Source organism: Amia ocellicauda, chromosome 14, assembly GCF_036373705.1.
Source record: "Amia ocellicauda isolate fAmiCal2 chromosome 14, fAmiCal2.hap1, whole genome shotgun sequence".
NCBI classification, from domain to species: Eukaryota; Metazoa; Chordata; class Actinopteri; order Amiiformes; family Amiidae; genus Amia; species Amia ocellicauda.
This window is the reverse complement of record NC_089863.1, coordinates 12,150,240-12,175,120: the sequence shown is the minus strand read 5'-3', so window position 1 is coordinate 12,175,120 and position 24,881 is coordinate 12,150,240. Positions and strand designations below refer to the sequence as shown.

At 41.2% G+C, this 24,881-nt stretch overlaps 1 protein-coding gene across 1 annotated transcript in view; it reads left to right on the top strand.

The window, feature by feature from the left end:
* Positions 1–1,667: 1,667 nt before the first annotated feature.
* The window catches only part of LOC136768145 (uncharacterized), a 49,891-nt gene continuing 26,677 nt past the window's right edge, over positions 1,668–24,881 (top strand). The window contains exons 1-12 of the mRNA XM_066722197.1: positions 1,668–1,790; positions 1,958–2,074; positions 4,516–4,575; positions 5,081–5,153; positions 5,746–5,772; positions 6,631–7,155; positions 8,452–8,475; positions 10,724–10,750; positions 10,919–11,443; positions 12,636–12,665; positions 13,027–13,053; positions 13,921–14,378. Coding sequence (XP_066578294.1) covers positions 1,668–1,790; positions 1,958–2,074; positions 4,516–4,575; positions 5,081–5,153; positions 5,746–5,772; positions 6,631–7,155; positions 8,452–8,475; positions 10,724–10,750; positions 10,919–11,443; positions 12,636–12,665; positions 13,027–13,053; positions 13,921–14,378 — 2,016 coding nt within the window. The remainder of the gene's footprint in view (positions 1,791–1,957; positions 2,075–4,515; positions 4,576–5,080; positions 5,154–5,745; positions 5,773–6,630; positions 7,156–8,451; positions 8,476–10,723; positions 10,751–10,918; positions 11,444–12,635; positions 12,666–13,026; positions 13,054–13,920; positions 14,379–24,881) is intronic.

Here is a 24,881-nt window from a genome sequence, read left to right as displayed (position 1 = left end):
ACTCCTCGGGGCAAGAGGTGGAGGGCAGAGAGGCTGTTGAGACAGTGGTGCGGGATTTCTACAGGGAGTTGTACGATCAGAAGGTGGTGGATCAAAATCTGATCCATCACTTTCTGTCCCTGTTGGAGTCCCGCAATGAGGGGGACGAGGAGGAGGAGGAGGATCCAGAGATCACCACCACTGAACTCTCCCAGCTGATAAAGAGTCTTAACTCTGGAAGGACACCGGGTCCCGACGGGATCCCTGCTGAGTTCTATAAGATCTTTTGGGAGGTGCTTAAAGAAGATCTGGCCCATGTCTTGGGGTCGATGTACAGAGAGGGCAGATTGGCCCCTTCTATGAAGAAGAGTATCCTCTCCCTTCACAAGAAGGGAGACCAAAAAGATCTGAGGAACTGGCGGCCAGTCAGCCTCCTGTGCACCGACTACAAGATACTGGCCAAAGCACTGACGCTCCGGCTGCAGCGGCCACTCCCTCAAGTCGTGGGTCCCGACCAGGTCTGTGGTGCCCGGGGGAGATCGGCGGCCGACAACGCCATGCTGCTCAGGGATGTCGTGGCCTACTCGAACGAGAGAGGGCTTCCCCTGGTCCTAATCAGCTTGGACCAGGAGAAAGCCTTCGACAGAGTGGGCCACGAATACCTGCAGCTTGTCATGGAGAGGATGGGTCTCGCTCTTGGCCTGAGGAAGTGGGTTAAGATCATCTACAGCGGCCTAAGCAGCAGGGTCCTTGTGAACCGCCACCTGACCGAACCATTTCCGGTCAGGTCGGGGGTCCGGCAGGGTTGTCCCCTGTCGGCCCTGCTGTACGTCCTCTGCTTGGAGCCGTTCATGCAGGCGATCCGCCGGGACGTCCGGGTGACAGGTTTCCATCTCCCGGGTTCCGGCGGAGAGCAACTGAAGGCCCTGGCCTATATGGACGACGTGGCCGTGGTTTGCACGGACGCTCCGTCCGTGGCCAGGGTCGAGGAACTGCTGGATGGCTTCTGCAGGGCGACGGGGGCCGCTGTCAACAAGGCCAAGAGCGAGGTCTACCTCTCCAGGGCATGGCCTGTCGACCGGGGCCCGCCGACCGTGTTCCCTGTGAAGCCGTCTGTCAAGGTTCTGGGGATCACGATCGACGGGACCAACACGGGCACCCGGAGCTGGGAGGAGGCCATAGCGAAGGTCCAAAAGAAGATCCACGGCTGGAGCACAAGGACCTTGACGATGGCTGGTAAGGTGCTGGTCGTAAAGGCCATCCTCTTCCCGATACTCCTCTACGTAGGAATGATCTTCCCCCCAGACAAGGTCATCGCAAAACTAGTGACCCGAATTATATTTCGGTTTGTCTGGGGGAGCAAAATGGAGAGGCTGAAAAGAGTGCAGATGGTGAAGGGTACCCTGGATGGAGGCAGGGGGGTCCCGGACGTTGTGCGGCTGATAAAGGCACAGGGGCTGGCCTATGTGGTCAAGAACATCCAGGCTGCTGGCAAGAAAGTGAGTTTCATGAACCGCTTTTATTTTGCCAGCAGCCTGAGACCATTCGGCCTCTGCGCCATGGATAACACCAGGCCGCACTCGTGGGATCCCCCGCCGTTCTACAGGGCGCTCCGAGCCTTTGCGCTCGAAGTAGGCCTCCATAAAGTCGTGCTGGCCTCCTGGGATTATAAGACCATCTGTAGCCAGATGAGATCTACCCAGGAGACCAGCCGGATAGAAGATTTCCCTCCCGAAACCTGCCGGATTATCTGGGCTTACGCTACGCACGTTTGCCTCACGAATACGCAGAAAGATGTCTCCTGGATGGCTGTGAGTCGGTGTCTCCCCACCCGAGTGTTCATGCACAGAAGGGGCATAGCTCCTTATGACACCTGCCCCTATAAGGGTTGCCTGGGGAAGGAGACGGAGGCTCACATCTTTAGTGAGTGCCCCTCCGCCCACAGGGTCTGGCTCCTGTTTTCTCCGTTCCTCCACAGGTTTGCCGTTCCTGCGCGGGCGACCGCCCAGCAGATCCTGTATGGTCCTACCAGGGGACTATCATCATCCACCCTGAGGTGCTGGTGGCGTGTCGTCTGCGCAGTGAAGCAGGCCCTGTGGGAGGGACGGAACATCTGTCTATTCAACAAGCAGGAGCTGGACCCGATTGTCATCGCGCGGAGGGGCATGGTGCTCGTAAGGGACTACGTCAATCTGGAGGTCCATCAGAGGGGCAAGGAGGAAGCCTATAAGAACTGGCGCATACAAGATCTGGGGGAGCTCAGGATCCCATGATGGGACCCACCTCCGGGGACGGTCAGTTCCCCCTGCTGGAGCCCGAGTCCAAGATCTTTTAATTATTTTATGGATGATTGTTTTTAAAACGATTTTAAAATGAATCTTAATTGTTTTTAAAGATTTAGTTGTTTTTAAATCACTAATTGTTTAAGGGTTTTTTGGTTTAGTTTTGTTATATTCTTTTGTCAAATACATTGTCCGTTTTGGATTTAATTTTAAATGCATTGGACCTTTTTTGTTTGTTTTTTATTTTTACCTTTTAATTGTTTCTTTATTTTGTCCAATGCATTTTCAGTTATTTTCAATGTATTTGACTTTTATGTTGGTGAGCTGTTTTGCTTTAATCACGTTTGTTTTGTTGTTTTGTGCACGTTTATTTGAAGTTAATTATTTTGTTTTTCGTTAAAATCACAAAGATTTAAATTTTTTTAAGTGATTTTAAGAATTGATTTTAAAAGTTTTTAATCACAAGCATTAAAAATTTGAATTGTTTTTTATCTATGTCATGTAAAATACTACACCTAATAAAACAGTATTTCCATTTTCGATTCTGTCTTGCCTTTGCTAGTCTGTCTGCCCGATCCCACGACCATTGCTTGTTTCCTCGACCATGTCTTTGCCTAGCCCCTTTGTCTTGTCTGCCCACTCTACATAAACTGCACCTGGGTCCTAACTCCCTTACCCTGCGGGTCTCCCCTGAGAGACCCTGACACACTGTGCCCAGTAATGAGGGGGTCTATCTGGACTATCAGAAGATAATGTCTCCTTCGACAATGCTGAGGCTGGCTCACTCATCCACTCATCATCACTTTTCAAGAGAAGATTTACAAGACAGTCTGTCCATTCTTCTCCCCTGGGAACAATGATCAAGACCCTCTGAAGGGAAAGAGGAACCTCATCCATAAATGTAAAAACTAAAAGAAAGACTGATACTTTTTCTGTATGGACTTGAATGTTTAATGTTTTTCATGGGTGGACCAAGACTCTAGCACTGAATTATACCATACAAAATCAAATCTCAAATGTAACTGCAAAATGTAATAATGTGTTCAGAAGGCTTTTTGCTCCCGTCATCCAGGTTAATTCAAGCCAATTATTATATCAATCAGCACACCTGTACCCAGTTCCCCCAGTTAATGACATTATATAAACCTCTTTGTTCTTCCACATCACTGCAATGTCTTGTTCACTACCTAGTAACAGTCTGAGCATTACACACCATTACTTAGTCTTATCTGGCTTTTGACCCATGCTTGTCTACTCATTTTCTGATTCTGGTATTCCTGCTCGCCTGATCCCAAGATCCCCTTTACACCTGTTTTAATAACCTTGATCTTTGCCTCATCTCCTTTGTTCCAGTCATTGGCTCTTGACCTCTTGCTTGTCTGACTAACCATTACCTGCCCCCAATGAGTTCCTATACCTTTTACTGCAGATAACCATTACAGGCCCACAGGTCAACAAGCCCACTAGGAATTCTCCCTCTGCATCAGATGGCCAGTCCGCTACTGGGTCTTTGTCATACAACCCGGGGTCTTCCAGGTGAAATATTCGGAGTGTACATCACCATTTAACAGGAATTTGCTGTTTGAAAGACACACACGGGCCTATAGACAACTTGCATAGAAAAATGTTTCTTAAGAGGTACCATGGAAACAGGCTTAACTCCTTCCCCTTGGGCAGTGCTTTTGACTTGAAAGATTTTCATTATCCATCTATCTTCCCCTCCTCGTAGACTTAACATTAAGCGCATCCCCTATTCTGCATAAACAATTAACGTCTGTGTGCCCCCTCTTACCTACAGACCGCACATGTAGCAGAAGCTGTGTGGAGCTCTACCCCGCCAGTTAAAATATTTTTAAAACACAACCTCCCTTTCCCAATGCATTGAAACAAAATAAAATAACCGATTACAATTAAACACAAACTATCCAACTTACAAATGAAAGTAAGATTTATTTTGTTCCTGTAGAAAAGATGTTACACATTCACTAAGGGCATGCACTCACTGGGTCTCTCTGCGGCCCCGGCATAAACAAAATAACCCACTGATATCTCATGCATCTGTATGTTAATCGTCACACACAATAATTAATAATAAAAGTTATATATTTCTTTTGAGTGAAGATGAATTGTAATGAACTTTGCTATTGTAAAATATCAAAAGAATAAGTAGGTTATTTTACTTTTGTTCTTATGGAGATAAATAATCATTAACCAGGGGAGCAAAGTTCTGTTAGTCATGGAAAATGCTGAATAGAAAAATAAGCTGATTTACAACAGTGAGAGAAGGAGTAAGGACAGCAACGCCAACAGACAGGTAAGGTTTAGGTTTTGTATTCAGACGCTTCCTCAAGCATTAAAATGAATAAATGACTAGCAATATAAAACCAGTAGGATTTGTCCAGATGTGGTTCTGCACTGTTGAAAACATTTCTGCATAAAAAAAACATTGTTGAAGGATCATTGGCCAGGCTGTGACTCTGAAGGAAAATGAAGATCAAAGAGCATTCTACAGAAGTTAAAGTAATACAAATGCATATATTAGGGAAAGGGACTGGAGTTGGTAAGTGGTATGGATACTTTTGCATTTCAGTGTGTGTGTGTGTGTATATATATATATATATATATATATATATATATATATATATATATATATATTTGAGATGTATTTATATTTTGTTTAATAATTCAGTAATAATTTAATCACTTGAAAATTGACTCATTCGTCATTCTTCTATACTGTGTTAAAGCACTTATTTCTATGGATTTGTTTAATCTGATTATGGACCACAGAACATTTCTGTTTTTGTTGTATTCTTAAGGTTAAAGGTCACATCTTCTGTTTAACTCTTGGTGTGATGTCTCAGCCAATGCGTCATGTTTTGGGAATAAAAGGTATGTTAAACAATACCACTTTTTATAGGATTTTTTAAATGGTGTTTTCAATTTCGTATTGTGAATGATGACCTGGTAATCGAATAATATTGTTGCAAGTAAACACTCAATTTGCTTAGACAAAAGAGAAAATCCTAGAGAACAGATCTTCATAAATTCTTTATTCTCTAACTGCTAAATTTGTGTTGTTTTCTTTCCTATGTTTAATATTGATTATATGATTTAGACTAATGTATATTACATACGTTTCTATATTGAGAACAGACTAAAATAGTTTGTTTTATAAAATAGTGTTACTCCTTCATTACCTGTGAAATTCTGAATTGATTTAAAAAAAAAAAAATCTTTAAAAAAGAAACCATAACTTGCAGTGTTGTAACACATGGGCTACTTTTGATGGGACAAAAGGTCCTCTGTTCACATATTCCTCAAGAAATGGAAAGATCAAACCCTGCTCAGTGTAAAGTGCTTTCCTGTGAAATCATATCAGAAAAGCAAAGAGTTCTCTTTTAACACAGGTGGAAAGAACTGAAAATGTATCACTTGCACATGTTTCTTGAAATAAAATATGCGTCTTTATTTTGTCTTCCAGATGTCAGGAAGAAAAAAAAAACACAAGGTAATTTATTTAATACTAAATATGAAAATATGATTGCATTCTTCACTAATTACATTTTTTAAACAGTATATTTGAAAATACTCACAGCAGTGTACCCTTAAGCATTGCCTTGCTGCTTGAAAACTGACATTTAATTTCAGGCTTGATTATGAAATATAGGTTGATAAAATAAAGTTGCTGCAGGTAAACACTGTATTTGATTAGAAGAGTCTAATCCCTGAGAACTTGCAATTAATAATTTTATAATGTTGATTAGACTTTTTGGTCAAAATTCTAATTTTGGGTAGTTTAGTCACTATTGATGATAATATTGATTATGTGAATAAAATGGAAGAATGTATGTTAAATATGTTTCTATATTGTGAGCAGACTCTATAGTGTATTACTTGTTGGTTACCTGTTGAATTTTGAATTTATAATCTTAAATATTACTTTAGCAAAGGAGACCCTCACTCACCCAGTTGTTACACAGGGCACTTTTGTCAGGCACAAGGTCACATGGGAAGAAAGAAATGAAAATATATATTGCATGTGTATTCTAAAAAAAAAAAATCATGATTGAGCATTTGATTTCAGGCCTGCACTGTTTTAGGGCTGCAAGACAAGGATATACAGAGATGGTTGTGAGTTTTGATGAGTCTTCAATAAATTAGTATTTTTTTGTTAATATCAGCTTGCTTTTTGTAGTAGTAGCAAAGGTTTGGTTTTTCATATCTGGGCAGGTCTGCAATAGTTTTCCTCATTAAAGACTGAATTCTTATTCTCACTCCAGCAAATGAAAAGGTTGGTGTAGCCTACAATGAAGTATCTGGAAAAAAATGAATCTCAATGAATTTCACTTGTATTTCTTCTCCACAGTGATAGTGACCCTAGACATGAACACAATCAGCCCCTATCTGATTGTGTCACAAGGTGGCGTAATTAAGTGGACAGAGCAACGACAGAATTTGCCCGACACCCCAGAGCGCTTTGATGAACACCCCTGTGTGCTGGGCAACATGATACAGACCATGATCAAGTGCTACTGGGAGGTGCAGGTTGGGAGTAAGAGGTTCTGGGAGCTGGGGGTAACCAAGTCAACCTGCAGGAAAGGACAACTACCCCTGAGGCCTAAACAGGGCTTTTGGGTCCTCAGATATGACAATCGGGAGCTGAAGGCCCTGACTGACACTGAGACCCCCCTAAAATCTATCAGGATCCCCAAGAGAGTGGGTCTCTATCTGAACTACAGGAAGACAAAGGTCACCTTCTTCAATGCACAGGATGGGTCAAAGATTTACACTTTCAGAGATGTGGAGGGGACAGTCTGTCCATTCTTCTGCCCTGGGAGAAATGACCAAGAACCTTTGATCATTCTGTCCATTGCACCCAATCCCACTGAAGGTACAGATCCGTCTGTTCTTAGGTTATATATTCACAATGTAAATCAAACCAAAACAGACTTTTGTCAAATCCTACAGCGACAGAAGTTGTTGTCTGTTTTTCAACTCTTTTATTTCACCCACCCCTTACCTAATGTTTTTCAACACATTAATTTCTCCCCCGTTTATTGATTAATCGATCACTCAGTCAGTTTGTTTACATGGGGTGCATTCAAGTCCTGCAGACTTTCTGCAGTAAGTAATACATATTGGGAGGAATACTTACATATGAACCAGCATGTAATGTGCAGTACACCAGGTGAATATTTGTTGTTTGTAGTCACTCAATGTAAGTTATTAATGATCAAGGAAGGCATTGATCCAGAGACCTGGGTCTCAAGATTGAATACCAAAAGAAAGTTAGAAACTTGCTGAGACAGATGAGAGCTACAGTATATCAGGTGCAAATCTGCTAATTAAAGAAATAATAATAGCTAGTATATGAATGATGTGTAGTAAATCAGGTGTTTCAGGAATCAACACAATTGTAACTCTTTTACAATGACTAATGCTACAAACCCCAGATTTTTGGTTATATTTTATTCAGTATAGCCTATCGCATAAACTGCTGAAACACCTTATATATATTCAATTCAAGGCCTAAGAACAGATATGCAGGAGAAATTCACATATGCAGAGAAATTTACGTTGCAAAAGCTGCACAAAAAGTGCCTAAAGAAAGTGTCCCTGGGGCAGTGGGTTGCCAAGGGTTGCAAGATCGCATGGGAGTCCTGCTCCCAGCAAAAGAGGAAGATCCCGTGCAGACGTCACCTTTTATACAAACAGGAAGTGGGTAGGGACCTGTTTGAGTGACGGGCACAGGGGCCAATGGCAACTTTGTTAGATTGATGTTATGATCGGGTTCCCTCGGAAGTGCGCAGAAACCTTTTCCCCTGCTGCTTTTTTCAGATAACCGGGGTTGTATTCACAACCTATTGTTATGTATTGACTACATCTACATGTAAAATTGCGAGTTGAGTTAAATCTTGATTTTTTATTTTCACACAAAATGCCCTAACTAGCCCAGTGTTGTGACACAAAAGCCACTTTGGACTCTTCACAGTTTCCTCAAAATACAGAAACATCTATCCCTGCTCAGTGTAAAGAGCTTTCCTGTGAAATTTCAGACAAGCAAAAAGGTAATTAACACAGGAGAAATGAACTGAAAGTATAGCTCTTCAAAAGATAAAATACCTGTATTTAAAAAAAGATATTAAATAGCCTGATTGAGCTAATGTTCCTTGATTTTGTCTTACAGATGTCAGTCAGAAAATTAAAAAAGGTAACTTTTTTAATACTAAATGTGAATTTAAAAATCCTTGAATTTTTCAATACTGAAATATTTGTTTATATGTATATAGTGCTCAAAAAATATGGGAACACTTAACATTGATTTTGAACTTGAAGTGTTCACTTAATTTTTTTGAGTAGTATATTTTTAAAATATTTAAAATATTTTGAAAAGGAAACAACTCTTATGTATGGACCTATTGTTTGAGGACACTGACAATTTATTTCATCATTCATTTATTTCATACATTTATTTATAAAATGTATTTATTCATAAAAAAATATTTTATTTATAAAATATTTATTTTATAAAATATAGAATATAGAATATATATACAATAATATTGCTGTGGATAAACACTATTTGCTTAGAAAACAAAAAATCCCTGAGAACAGCTCTTCATAATTGTTTAATGTTTGTTAGGCTGTTTGGCACAAATGCTATTTTTAGGTAGTTTAGTCATTATTGGTAACAATATTGATTCTATTAATACAATGGAACAATGTATGTTACATATGTTTCTACGGTGCTAAAAAAATTAAGGGAACACATAATCATCACATTATCACACTAAGTCAGTTAAACTTCAGGGATATCAATCTGTCCAGTTAGGAAGCCTAAGCGATTGTGAATCAATGTCACCTGTTTTGGTGCAAATGAAAGTGACAACAGGTGCACTGGAGAGGCAAATGCAGGCCAACCCCCAAAAAGGCAATGGTTTTGCAGGTGGTGGTCACAGACAATTGTTCTCTCCTTATTATTCCTGACTGATTCTTCTCTAGTTTTGCATTTTGCTAGTGTCCTTGTCACTACTGGTAGCATGAGGTGGTACCTGCAACCCATTCAGGTTGCACAGGTAGTCCAGCTCCTCCAGGATGGCACATCCATACGTGATGTCTCCCAGTACAGTCTCAAGTGCATGGAGGAGATACCAAGAGATGGGCCGTTACACAAGGAGAGCTGGACAGAGCCATAGAAGGGCATCAACCCAGCAGCAGGACTGGTATCTGCTCCTTTGTGTGAGGAGGAACAGGAGGAGCACTGCCAGAGCCCTACAAAATGACCTCCAGCGGGCTACTGGTGTGCATGTTTCTGACCAAACTCCATGAGGGTCCAGAGTCCAGAGGGTGGCATGAGGGCCCGATGTCCTCTAGTGGGACCTGTGCTCAAAGCCCAGCACCGTGCAGCTCGATTGGCATTCGCCAGAGAACACCAGGATTGGCAGGTCCGCCATTGGTGCCCCGTTCTCTTCACAGATGAGAGCAGGTTCACACTGAGCACATATGACAGAAGTGAAAGAGTCTGGAGACACCATGGTGAATGTTATGCTGCCTGCAACATCATCCAGCATGACCGCTTTGGCGGTGGGTCAGTGATGGTCTGGGGAGGCATATCCTTGGAGGGTCGCACAGACCTCCACGTGCTAGCCAACAGTACCCTGACTGCTGTTAGGTACCGGGATGAAATCCTCAGACCCATCGTCAGACCTTATGCTGGTGCAGTGGGTTCTGGGGTCTTCCTGGTGCAGGACAATGCTTGGCCTCATGTGGCCAAAGTGTGTAGGCAGTTCCTGGATGATGAAGGCATTGATGCCATTGACTGGCCCTCACATTCCCCAGACCTGAATCCAATTGAGAACCTTTGGGACGTTATGTATCGGTGCATCCGACGCCACCAAGTAGCTCCACAGACTGTCCAGGAGCTCACTGATGCCCTGATCCAGGCTTGGTAGGAGATCCCCCAGGACACCATCCGCCATTTCATCAGGAGCATGCCCAGATGTTATCAGGAGTGCATACAGGCACGTGGGGGCCATACACACTACTGAGTCACATTATGAGTTGCTGTGATGAAATTCATGCAAGTTGGAACAGCCTGTGATCTCAATTGTTTACTTTGATTTTCTGTGTGAGTTTGAATCCAGCCTTCAATCGGTTGGTGATTTTTGTTTCCATTGACAGTTGTTATATAATTTTGTTCTCAAGGAATTACAGAATGTACAGTAAAGATTGTGATCTTTAATATATTTAGTTCATCGAGATCCGATGTGTGATTTAAGTGTTCCCTTAATTGTTTTGAGCAGTGTATTGAGAGCAGACTGTATTATTTCCTAAAATAAAGTGTTCAATATTCAGATAATTTTTGACTGGCGAAAATAACTGAAAGTATATTACTTCCATGTGATTTCTTTAAAAAGGGGGGGTTTATTGAGCTGATATGTATTGGTTTTGTCTTCCAGATGTAAAAAGGACAAGAAAAGAAGAAGGTAATTTTTTATGACTAAATATAATATACATATATATATATATATATATATATATATATATATATATATTATAATATATAATATAAATTTTATTTATCTGAATTATAATTTATCTTAAGACTCTAAAAATGAATCTCAATGAATTTCACTTGTATTTCTTCTCCACAGTGATAGTGACCCTAGACATGAACACAATCAGCCCCTATCTGATTGTGTCACAAGGTGGCGTAATGAAGTGGACAGAGCAACGACAGAATTTCCCCGACACCCCAGAGCGCTTTGATGAACACCCCTGTGTGCTGGGCAACATGATACAGACCATGATCAAGTGCTACTGGGAGGTGCAGGTTGGGAGTAAGAGGTTCTGGGAGCTGGGGGTAACCAAGTCAACCTGCAGGAAAGGACAACTACCCCTGAGGCCTAAACAGGGCTTTTGGGTCCTCAGATGTGACAATCGGGAGCTGAAGGCCCTGACTGACACTGAGACCCCCCTAAAATCTATCAGGATCCCCAAGAGAGTGGGTCTCTATCTGAACTACAGGAAGACAAAGGTCACCTTCTTCAATGCACAGGATGGGTCAAAGATTTACACTTTCAGAGATGTGGAGGGGACAGTCTGTCCATTCTTCTGCCCTGGGAGAAATGACCAAGAACCTTTGATCATTCTGTCCATTGCACCCAATCCCACTGAAGGTACAGATCCGTCTGTTCTTAGGTTATATATTCACAATGTAAATCAAACCAAAACAGACTTTTGTCAAATCCTACAGCGACAGAAGTTGTTGTCTGTTTTTCAACTCTTTTATTTCACCCACCCCTTACCTAATGTTTTTCAACACATTAATTTCTCCCCCGTTTATTGATTAATCGATCACTCAGTCAGTTTGTTTACATGGGGTGCATTCAAGTCCTGCAGACTTTCTGCAGTAAGTAATACATATTGGGAGGAATACTTACATATGAACCAGCATGTAATGTGCAGTACACCAGGTGAATATTTGTTGTTTGTGGTCACTCAATGTAAGTTATTAATGATCAAGGAAGGCATTGATCCAGAGACCTGGGTCTCAAGATTCAATGCATAATAAGCATCTAAAATCCTACAAAATTCCTATTATATAGTATTTCCTATAAAGTATTAATGTAATAAATATGTTAGCATGTATTCTTTTTCCATTTTACATATCTAAGGCAACAACAATGATTTCTTCCTGGTACAGCCTTTAATACACACACACACACACACACACACACACACAAACATAACATAACAAACCATTGGTGAAGAACTGCATGTCTTCCCCTGTGCGTTTGTGTAAGCAAGGTCACTGTCTCATGACCTTGCTGTGCTATGGTACTGTGCTATATTGCAACCTTGATACCCAGAGGAACAGAGTCTGATAAGAACCAGTTTTCTCCAGTAATTTGGGCTTGATACATTGTACAAACCCAACTTATATTAAACGTTGTTGTCAGGCAGAAACCGAGCTTCCACTCATCACGGGACAGACATGTGAGTCCTGTTATCTGTCTCTCCTGTCTGGTCTGCATAAAAGTGCCTGTAGTTTGCAACTTCTCTACGACTGTTCTTGAGATTGTTCTTGAGACTGTTCTTGCCTCTTGAACCTCTTCCTTGGAGCTGCTTGTAATAAAAACCTTTTTACTGGAGGTGCATCACTCTCTAAATATAAATTGACATCTAAAAGCTTCAAAATATGTTAGAAAGAGATACATTACTTTTGGTAAGAGGAGACAAACATGAGGCATTTCAGATCTCCTCTTAAAATGTGTTTGAACTGATGTTTCAAATGGTTTCCATTCATATCCCTTATTTAGATGTAATATTTGACCCATTGATTAACTGTGTATCTCTCTTCACTTGTAGAAAAGAAGGAAGAGGAGCATCCAGCAGATGGTACTGAACAGTATAACAGTATAACAATCAATGTAGTGACATTTTAAATAAACTTAAATAGAAGCAGGCATGCATGCATTACATGTTTTGCATTTATTTATACATTTCCCATATTCAGCATGAATTAACCATCAACAGAGACTCTGCTTTCTTCATAGTTATGTGTTTTGTTATAGTTTAGTATGTGTGTATAGTATAGTGTATAGTTTAGTATAGTTCAGATGCCGTGTTGCACAGGTTACTGTATGTGAGTGTGGAAGGTTGCTTATCAAGTGAGCTTTATCATGCTTTACGGAGATGAGACACACACTATGAGCACCTTTTGATAATTGTTTCACTTTTTTGGCTTTATACCTTCCAGATTTCAAGAGGATCCAACAGTTTGAAGGTAACTACACTTTTTATTTTTTTTATCTCATGGAATTTAATTTATTTGAAACATAGTTTTGATTATGTATGTTTTAATATAATACTAACACTGTTTTGACCTTCCAATGTAAGATTAGTATTTGATCTCTAGTATATGAGGCAGCAGTGAAGGTTAATGCTTGATCGTATGAGGTGACCTGACTAAATACAAAGGAAAACATGAATATGGCTGGCAGTGGCCACATTAGAGGGTGTGAAATCAAGGAACAATATTTAAGATTTCCATTTTCAGAGTTTGTCCTGTTTAATCTTGTGTAATCTGATAAACCCCATTAATGAAAGGCAGGGAGTTACAACACTATCCTTTATTAGAGCTAAGGTGAAATGAAGGCTGAAAGACAGTAGCTTGTGCAATGCAGGACCATTTAACACATCTAAGTCTTTACTGCACTGCATATATGGTGCCAACCCAAACTGATACAGGTATAAATACAGTAAAAGCAAATACACTTGTCATATTAGTGCTGAAAACATGTGGAATACATTAAAGAGAGATAATATTATAATTCGGTTATGTTTTCCAGCTCTGATAGGTATGTGTATTACATTTATATTAAAGGGAAAAAAAACAATTAATCTAATAAGTGATACCTTTGTTTCCTTCTCAGGATCTACACATGGTTTAATAGGATTTTATTATTTTTAAGAAACTAGAGTTGTGCATTTAAAATGCTTATAAATAATTTTAAATCAGTAGATTAGCATGAGGAACAGTTGCAATGATTGTGGGAATTTGTTTTTTGAGAATTCTGCTTTTTATGTCTCTTTTATAATTCACCCCTCAAAAAAAAATGTTCTTATTTTGGTTTGACTTTCTGCTATGCAGTGGATGTAACCCTGGATCTGGACACCATCAACCCCTACCTGAGTGTGTCAGAAGATGGCAGAGAACTGAGATGGACAGGAAAATGTAAAGATCTGTATGACAACCCAGAGCGGTTTGATGAAGAACCGTATGTTCTGGGAAATGTGGGAGAGACCAGGTGGGGGTGCTACTGGGAGGTGGAGGCTGGGAGGAAAAAGTTCTGGGAGCTGGGGATTGCCCACGATTCTGTGCCCAGGAAGGGGATGATAAAATTGAGCCCTGGTACAGGATTTTGGGTCCTCAGACTCTGGAAAGGTAATGAGTTGAAGGCCGTGACTGATCCTGAGACTATACTTAACCCAAAGACCATTCCCAGCAGAGTGGGGGTCTATCTTGACTATAAGAAGATGCAGGTCTCCTTCTACAATGCTGAGGATGGCTCATGTATTTATACTTTCCAGGAGAAGTTTGACAAGACAGTGCGTCCATTCTTCTCCCCTGGGGACAATGACCTGGACCCTCTGATTATTTCACCCAGACATCCAGCTACAGACTTACAAATAAAGGCACCTACCAAATGAAAACACAAGGATAAGGTTTCCCAGTACACTAAGCCATTCATTTAGGATAGGATTGTGTTTCATGTGGGTTAAATAAGATAAATGGAACTACAGAATGGGTATGCATTCAATAAATTGTATAAATTAAATCATTTTATTCTGTGGAAATCTTTCAGACTCTGTGACATAGAAAGCTACAGCCACTTGATTAGATTTTTATAACCATGATTTATGTGAAGTTGTTCTGTCGTACAATTAAATATTATTATGTATCATACCAACTGCAACAGACATCCACAAGCTCTTCAACAGTCCCCCCTCCTCTCCCATTACACCCACATCTCCCACTGACCAAGCTTCCTTGTCACAAACCTACAATGTGTGCCTTGGACTCTCTCCCTTCTCGCCTCCTCCAAGCGAGGCTCCTGATCTACTCCCCTTCATCTCCTCCCTCAACTCCTCACTCCTCTCTGGCTGTTTCCCCTCTGCATTTAAACAAGCTGCTGTCATCCCACTGTTCAAGAAACCAACTCTTGACGCCTGTAGATTCTTCCTGAGCAACATACGCCGGATCCGTCCCTTCCTCACCAACTACTCAACTCAGCTGCTCGTTCAGTCACTGGTCCTCTCCCGCCTGGACTACTGCAACTCCCTCCTGGCCGGCCTGCCTGCAACTACTACCCGCCGCTCCAGCTCATCCAGAACTCTGCGGCTCGTCTGGTATTCTCTCTGCCCCGATTCGCACACGGTACTCCACTGCTCCGCTCCCTCCACTGGCTCCCAATACCGGCACGCATTCAGTTCAAGACATTGACCCTCACCTACCGCTGTCTCGACTACACTGCACCAAGTTACCTTCAGACCCTCGTCTCTGCATACATCCCCTCCAGACCACTGCGCTCTTCCAGTGCCAGAAGACTAACTCTACCTCCTCTCCACTCTCCTTCCTCCAGAGCCGCTCCTTCTCATCCCTGGCCCCTAAATGGTGGAACGACTTTCCCACCATCAAAACAGCAGAGTCCTTGACCTCCTTCCGGCGCTTACTCAAGACACACATATTCAGACTGTACCTGTAACTGTGTATTTTATTATGCACTTATGTTATTTTGAACTTGTAATTTATACTATGTTTTGATCTGTAATTTTAAACTGTATTGCACTTTTATAATGCTCTTATATTTTGTCAGTCACCCTGGATAAGGACGTCTGCTAATAAATAAATAATAATAATAATATAGATTTTACCAATTTTTCAAGCACCAATTAACACAAATAAGTGCACTGCCAAAGTAGCATTTACCAGGCAATGATGTAATCACTATCTTAACTAAGGCCAGCATCACTATTGATACAATATGATCCCTCTGTGGGCGCGGAGCAACTGGAGTGTTTGATGACAGCCCCTACTCACCCCAATTACATAACATTTTCTTCTACTAGTCCGCTTCGATGCATGTAGAACCACGAGGATCGGGTGTTTCTACTTGCTGATCACATGACCTGAAACAGTGGCTACAATCCTGGGTTATAAAGGACATTTAATAACCCCCCCTCCCCCTCCTATTTCACTCCAAAATGTTTGTGCAATTCATTGGGCCCTATTCATCAAAGTGTGGCTCTGTAGAACTGTTTAAGGATTGTTTTTGCGACAAGTCCTTGTTTACACCTGAAATCAGGAGCGATTCATCAAACTTGCAGTGTGAAATAGCGACAGTTCTAAAGCCATTTCTGTCAGAATTTCATGCATAAATTAAAATAGGGGCAACCTGCCTATGAGACAGCACAAAGTGAGGGGTCTTCTTCTGTCCTCCAGGAAGGAAACTCCAGTACCTCACATGAAAGGAAAATAAAACTTAAATTAAATTATCAAACTGTAGACCTATTGTTGAATGAGGTACTAAAATAAAATAGACCTATTTCGCACACAGAAGAAACCTTTATCATATAGAAATAAGATATGGAACAACATAGCCAATTAAATAAATGCCCAAGGGGCATTTACAAGAACACTACATGACATTCAGAAAAAAAAATATTAACATTGAAGGGAATGATTCAATCATAAAAAAATATTCCTTTTTTGTTGCTGCTATTATGTTGGGGTCCGGGAGGTGGTGAAGACATCCCCCTTTTAATAATAATTCGGCTGGATACAGACTGGTTATTATAAATGTTTTTTATTCACACACTTCACACATGTGTCTCTCTTTACTTCCCCACTACAACTCCTCTTCCTATTATACACTTCCTGTCTTACCCTTACTGCTCTAGCATAAACTTAAATAACTTTATTTATACTTATAACTAACAAACATTTACCATGCAGTTTAAAGGTATATCATAAAGTAAACATAAAGCTAAAGCTTAAACTGGTTTTCAGTTCTCTTTTAACATATTAGTAAAATATATTTATTTTTTAAAATTACAGGAACAATCTTATGCTGCTATTGCTGTTCCCAGGAGAGTAATGTAATTGCCTGCCCATCTCACCAAAACTCCTGTTATCACTTCAGGGACAGGGAATGTGGACCCAGGTGGAGGCTAACTAACAGATGTAAATAAGACAAACTATCCAAATCCAAAAGGCAAACAACAAGAACAGTCCAAGGGTCAGTCGATATGGCAAACAGGCAAGATGAGGAGATTTAAGAGAGTAGCTGGGAACGAGGATGCAAAGGACAAAAACACAGAGTGACACAAAGGTTGGGATAAAGTAAAAAGGAAGTGGAAGGAAGGGTTCATTTTGTCAATGTATGTTCAGTCTGTAAATCCTGTGTGCAGTGCCTGAGAGTGTTGTGAATGATAAATAAAGCAAGTTGTTGTTTTCACCTGAAAGTATGAGTTGGGCCTATTTTATGGAACCCCCCCTCCACACACACACACACACACACACACACAAACACCAGCATTACAGTATATTCTATCTTACCACACCTGCATAAATACAAAATCCAGCAATACATTAAAAAATAACATGTCTGGGGCTAAACAAAGCACCTTAATTCACATACGTATATTGAATATCATATGCATTTATATATATATTTACCTCTCTATTCATGAGCTCTCATCCAGGCCCTTATGCTTTCCATCTAAGAGCAGCTGACTCTGGTAACACTCAGACATAAGGTAAAGAATCGTAGCAATGCTATTGTAATGCCTGTGTGCACCCAGTCCTACAATATTAATTAGCTTGTTCTTTTTAAAAGATTTTAAACCATGAAGTACAAAATAGAAAAAAAGAAAAACAGTAATGCACATTTTCACATATCCCTGAATTTTCAACCCCAGGTTCCTGAACATCCTTAAACAAAAATGTCTCACTATTTAAACACATAGAACTACCCCCTATTTAAATATATAACTAAACAAACACAAGCACAAGACAAAACAGCAGCTAAGCCTAAGTCTGTAATCCAATCTGAGTCCAAGTTCAAATGCCGGGGTTCCTTATCAGTTTTTATTGTTTTTGTTCTCTCACTGCCAGGCTCACTCCTTCTGCTTCACCATGAAGCCTGTCACTTCATGATTTATTGAGGGGGGAGCCAGTCACGGAAAGAACAGCAGGTCATTTGTTCCTGAAGTAATTTCTCTCCCCCGGGGTCCAGGGAGGTGTAGGACAGTTCAGGATGGTCTCTCACTCTACTGCCCAGCACTGAATCACAGTATGTAGGTTTTGTATCCATTGAACTTGTCTTGAGAAAATTATAGGGAATTGAATGCTTGTATACACTCACCTAAAGGATTATTAGGAACACCTGTTCAATTTCTCATTAATGCAATTATCTAACCAACCAATCACATGGCAGTTGCTTCAATGCATTTAGGGGTGTGGTCCTGGTCAAGACAATCTCCTGAACTCCAAACTGAATGTCTGAATGGGAAAGAAAGGTGATTTAAGCAGTTTTGAGCGTGGCATGGTTGTTGGTGCCAGACGGGCCGATCTGAGTATTTCACAATCTGCTCAGTTACTGGGATTTTCACGCACAACCATTTCTAGGGTTTACAAAGAATGGTGAGAAAAGGGAAAAACATCCAGTATGCGGCAGTCCTGTGGGCGAAAATGCCTTGTTGATGCTAGAGGTCAGAGGAGAATGGGCCGACTGATTCAAGCTGATAGAAGAGCAACTTTGACTGAAATAACCACTCGTTACAACCGAGGTATGCTGCAAAGCATTTGTGAAGCCACAACACGTACAACCTTGAGGCGGATGGGCTACAACAGCAGAAGACCCCACCGGGTACCACTCATCTCCACTACAAATAGGAAAAAGAGGCTACAATTTGCACAAGCTCACCAAAATTGGACAGTTGAAGACTGGAAAAATGTTGCCTGGTCTGATGAGTCTCAATTTCTGTTGAGACATTCAGATGGTAGAGTCAGAATTTGGCGTAAACAGAATGAGAACATGGATCCATCATGCCTTGTTACCACTGTGCAGGCTGGTGGTGGTGGTGTAATGGTGTGGGGGATGTTTTCTTGGCACACTTTAGGCCCCTTAGTGCCAATTGGGCATCGTTTAAATGCCACGGCCTACCTGAGCATTGTTTCTGACCATGTCCATCCCTTTATGACCACCATGTACCCATCCTCTGATGGCTACTTCCAGCAGGATAATGCACCATGTCACAAAGGTCGAATCATTTCAAATTGGTTTCTTGAACATGACAATGAGTTCACTGTACTAAACTGGCCCCCACAGTCACCAGATCTCAACCCAATAGAGCATCTTTGGGATGTGGTGGAACGGGAGCTTCGTGCCCTGGATGTGCATCCCACAAATCTCCATCAACTGCAAGATGCTATCCTATCAATATGGGCCAACATTTCTAAAGAATGCTTTCAGCACCTTGTTGAATCAATGCCACGTAGAATTAAGGCAGTTCTGAAGGCAAAAGGGGGTCAAACACAGTATTAGTATGGTGTTCCTAATAATCCTTTAGGTGAGTGTACATCGTAATAAAAGTATCAAACGTTACATACAAAGACTTTGCTTTTCCCCTTTCCAACGGTAAGTACACATTTATACCATTAATAAGGTGTCCATCTATGTTTTGATGCAGGTCTCGTTCTTTTCTTTCTGGCGGGGGGTTCAACCCAATCACTCTCACCAGCCTTACTGAGGCGGATTTTGTTACGGGTGGTTTGGTTAGGGATTGTTGATTGAGGCATGTTCAGACACGCCAAAGCTTGGAGGAAATCTCTCCACCCCGTAGGCCTCCTACTATCCAAAATCTTATTAGATCTCGTTACATTCTTGATCAAATCAAACATGTGCGATCCTTTAATCACCCGACCTTTAAAAATAAATTCACCTTGGTTATTCCAGGAGGTCACCCGAGGTGTGTTAAACATTTTATGTAGAATATATTTTGCATTTCTTTGACTTCTTACAGGCATGCTTTTCAAAACATCTGATAAAACCACATCAGTCTCTACAGGGTCTTCTTCTTCTGTTTCAATAACCGCACTACTTTCAGAATGCTGCTCTTTCTCCGAAGGCAACATTAAATTTAGAGTACTGGCTTTTTGCACCCTGTTTAACGATACTCAAATATATTTGTAAGGCAGCTGTATAAAGCTGTACATTTTCATAAGGGTTTAAATCGCATCGCGACAATAAAGAGTCTAGATTATTTTCCACAGTCTGTCGGAGGGATTCTGGAGGTGGCGAGGATTTTGTTAATTTGTCAAGTTGTTGTTTAGGCACCAAAAACATTTTTTGGGTGCATTCCATCGCTACTATACAGATCTGGAAGCTAGAAAGTTGGTTAAGAAAGGCAAGGCTATGCTCATAAAAAGGCTATGCCGATAAAACCACCTTTCTGATTAATAGCCTTTCTCTTCTTTTTAACAGATAACTTCTTGTTAGTGAGGATCTTTATAACAGACTTTTGTTGTTTTAGTTCACCCAGTTGAAAAGCTGTTAAGGGTATATTGCCCGTAGAACGTTTAAGGCGATTTCACATAAAGTTTCTATCAGATCAGCAGGGGCGGCTAACAAGACAGCTTTCCTCTGACGAGGATTACCCTCATATAATATCTTTAAAAGTGGTATGTTTCTTCTTATCCTAGCCGACATTCTATTTTTTATTTCTTCTCTTTAGCATGTATACTACTGGCCAATCTGGGGGCAGCAAACCTGCTCTGAGTCGATAGTCTCCGGGAGTTTGCGCTTTTAAATCCACTAGCAAGTATCCTTAAGGGTTTTTAGTCGCATCTTCGAATGATTCCAAAAAGAATTTAGATTGTCTGGAGTACATTTGCCGGGCCAAAGTGTTCACCTGTAGCTTATTTCTAGGATTTTTGAAAATAATAATATAATTAGCATTTAAATTGATCGTTCGACTCTTTTTACCTTGAAAAAATACATTTTGAACTAGATAGATGATGCTCAAATTTCTATGGTGTGTATATTTTGTAAAAGCTTTCTCCACATCGCTATTGTCGCTAGCTGTTTCCATGAGATCGTCTATCACTATTAAATTGCATTTGCCACTGGGTAACAAATCATCGTCGCAAAGCGATGCGGGGACACCTTCCACAAATTTAAGATTTTTAATTTTAACCATTAGCTCATCATACAGAGGTTGCCAACATGAGTATTACCAAACTATATTATCGAGAGTTTTTTACCAGAATTGGAAGGGCCCGATATAATACATGAAAAGGGGTGTTGCAGTCTGTTATCGAATCCCCCGTCAATATCCATAGGGTAGCGTATTATAGTCTGGCAAAAGAACTCTTTTGTTGTACACTACCCGAAACCTTTTCTGTAGTGGCCTGTTTTCAAGAGTGTAGAGCTTATTATTTCGGATGATCTGATTTCCGGAAGTAATCACCTCTTGAGGTTGAATGCCTTGATCTAGGCCTGCAACATAATTTTGAACCAAAGTCGTTAGAGACTTGATATCAGTTTCTTGTTAGTGTGATTCAAAGTTATACCTTTCACCTTCATACAGCTCTTTCCTGAAGCTGTTTTATAAGTGTAAGTCTTTGGACCCTCAGAAACAAACTCTACGATGTGATCTTGGGGGTCTAGCTCATTTGTTAACTCATTCAATCACTCATTCAATCACCCGGTCTGCTGACAAAGACTACAGAGTCTGTATCGTGATATAAAGTTCGCTCCTGCAGATGATCCATTAAACTATACAATTTTAATCTAGCATAAGCTGTTGTAAAAACAGCTATAAAAACGTTGACATTTCCCGGCTTGGTCGGGAAATCTTGAGGTCGTCGCCACTGAACCTGAGCTACTCTGTCAGTTACAAAGCTAAAGTGTGACACATCATGCTCTTTGGAAAACAGAAATTGAAGAAACTGCGACGGATCTTTAATCAAGGTAGTGTTTATTCTATTAGACTGCTCTCCAAATTTACCCCACAGACTATTTAGAATCAGTTTTGATATCTGTCTCTTCGCAGGGTTTACAGTTATGTTGCTCGGATCAAACCTGATTCCCTCTTTTTCAAGATATTTCTGAATATAGCTCTCTTTACTGGTTTCATCAGTACACCATGAAGGGTAGCCAGAAGCCTCCTGCTTCCCTTTCAGGTGTGTCATGATGTAATCGGCAAAAAGCGTGTCAGATTTTTCAGAGAAATGCCAGACCTCGTACACTTTACCGACTCTGTATCCTTTCCCAATCGCTTTATTAAGCTCCACGCTGCACCACACCCCTGTCAACGACCTCTCATCATCCTCATGTGGACACGCCACCATCTGGTTTTCAGTTTCAATGCACGTTCTACGTAGTGGAAACATCAATTTTCCCGAAGCTCTATAAGGCAAAACTGGCAAGAAAAGCTCCCTGGGTGGATACATCGTGACCTTGATTAAGCCAAAGTATTGCTGGAGATCGAGAAAGTCGTGATAAATTATGGTGGGGTCCTACGGGGTAATTTTTTGTCTTGTTAACAAAGGGATACAGGCTAGTGAAATCATAGTAATCTATTCTCTCCTCAGCCTTCATCTCGTAATGTAAACAGATTGCATTAGTGCACCCTCCGAACAAAGCATCTCTCGGTTCGAGACATTCGGGAAAATCAAAGGTTTTCATGAATGTTCGTTTACTACCGTCCTGCTTTTTCATAGCCATCCACTCATGTTCCCACATCACTTTCACAGTTAAACCATAGGTGTTTTTTAGAGTCTCGATTCTTTGTAAGAAATCAAAGTGCATATCTCCACAGATTTGACGAGTGACAGGATTAAAAGTGTTTGCGTCAAAGCACCGAGGACAACCGTGATAAATACAACTGGCAAACTCATAAGCCGTACGAACCCCATTTTCCTCTGAAAAACCGTCCAGAAAGTAGGGACCCATTCTAACCTCACCATAATTCAAAGCGTGTCTGATCAAGATGTTATGATTGTCAGACATGTATTCCAACCATTGGATGGAGGCCGTAGAAAAACTCTTTTGTCGGCACCTGTAATTGTCCGGAGTTGTAATGGCGATGGTGTTTTTCTGCAAGAAATTGGCTTGAAACATTTTCATACAGAGAGAAGCTATTGTCATACACTGTATAGGGTCAAGACCCGCTGTCTTAATGACTTCATGCCTGAACCTAACACATGATTCTTTAAGGATCAACACATCGTTTCTACAATAGGTGGTCATGTCCTTTCTGAAATCAAAAATGCCATCCTTAACCGTGTCATACCAGTTGAAGAAGTCCTGCCTTTCCAGAGTCATCATGGATTCACCCCCATACAGTGAGGGAAAAAAGTATTTGATCCCCTGCTGATTTTGTATGTTTGCCCACTGACAAAGAAATGATCAGTCTATCATTTTAATGGTGTATTTTAACAGTGAGAGACAGAATAACAACAAAAAATCCAGAAAAACGCATTTCAAAAAAGTTATAAATTGATTTGCATGTTAATGAGGGAAATAAGTATTTGATCCCCTATCAATCAGCAAGATTTCTGGCTCCCAGGTATCTTTTATACAGGTAACGAGCTGAGATTAGGAGCACTCTCTTAAAGGGAGTTTTCCTAATCTCCGCTCGTTACCTGTATAAAAGACACCTGTCCACAGAAGCAATCAATCAATCAGATTCCAAACTCTCCACCATGGCCATGACCAAAGAGCTGTCCAAGGATGTCAGGGACAAGATTGTAGACCTACACAAGGCTGGAATGGGCTACAAGACCATCGCCAAGCAGCTTGGTGAGAATGTGACAACAGTTGGTGCGATTATTCGCAAATGGAAAAAACACAAAATAACTCTCAGTCTCCCTCGGTCTGGGGCTCCATGCAAGATCTCACCTCGTGGAGTTTCAATGATCATGAGAACGGTGAGGAATCAGCCCAGAATTACACGGGAGGATCTTGTTAATGATCTCAAGGCAGCTGGGACCATAGTCACCAAGAAAACAATTGGTAACACACTACGCCGTGAAGGACTGAAATCCTGCAACGCCCGCAAGGCCCCCCTGCTCAAGAAAGCACATGTACAGGCCCGTCTGAAGTTTGCCAATGAACATCTGAATGATTCAGAGGAGAACTGGGTGAAAGTGTTGTGGTCAGATGAGACCAAAATCGAGCTCTTTGGCATCAACTCAACTCGCCTTGTTTGGAGGAGGAGGAATGACCCCAAGAACACCATCCCCACCGTAAAACATGGAGGTGGAAACATTATGCTTTGGGGTTTTTTTTCTGCTAAGGGGACAGTACAACTGCACTGCCTCAAAGGGACGATGGACGGGGCCATGTACCGTCAAATCTTGGGTGACAACCTCCTTCCCTCAGCCAGGGCATTGAAAATGGGTCGTGGATGGGTATTCCAGCATGACAATGACCCAAAACACACAGCCAAGGCAACAAAGGAGTGGCTTGAGAAGAAGCACATTAAAGTCCTGGAGTGGCCTAGCCAGTCTCCAGACCTTAATCCCATAGAAAATCTGTGGAGGGAGCTGAAGGTTCGAGTTGCCAAATGTCAGCCTCGAAACCTTAATGACTTGGAGAGGATCTGCAAAGAGGAGTGGGACAAAATCCCTCCTGAGATGTGTGCAAACCTGGTGGCCAACTACAAGAAACGTCTGACCTCTGTGATTGCCAACAAGGGTTTTGCCACCAAGTACTAAGTCGAAGGGGTCAAATACTTTTTTGAAATGCGTTTTTCTGGATTTTTTTGTTGTTATTCTGTCTCTCACTGTAAAAATACACCTACCATTAAAATGATAGACTGATCATTTCTTTGTCAGTGGGCAAATGTACAAAATCAGCAGGGGATCAAATACTTTTTTCCCCCACTGTAATAACTGGGTGCTGGGTAGGTGCCTCTATAATTCTGTGTTTCGACCGTGTTAAAAAAGTGGCAGAACCAGCCCTTTTCTCGCATTTCAAACCCCAACGCTTTAGGTAAAGTGCTCAGTTTCATGGGTAAGAAGTTGAGTGAGTCTATGTAATG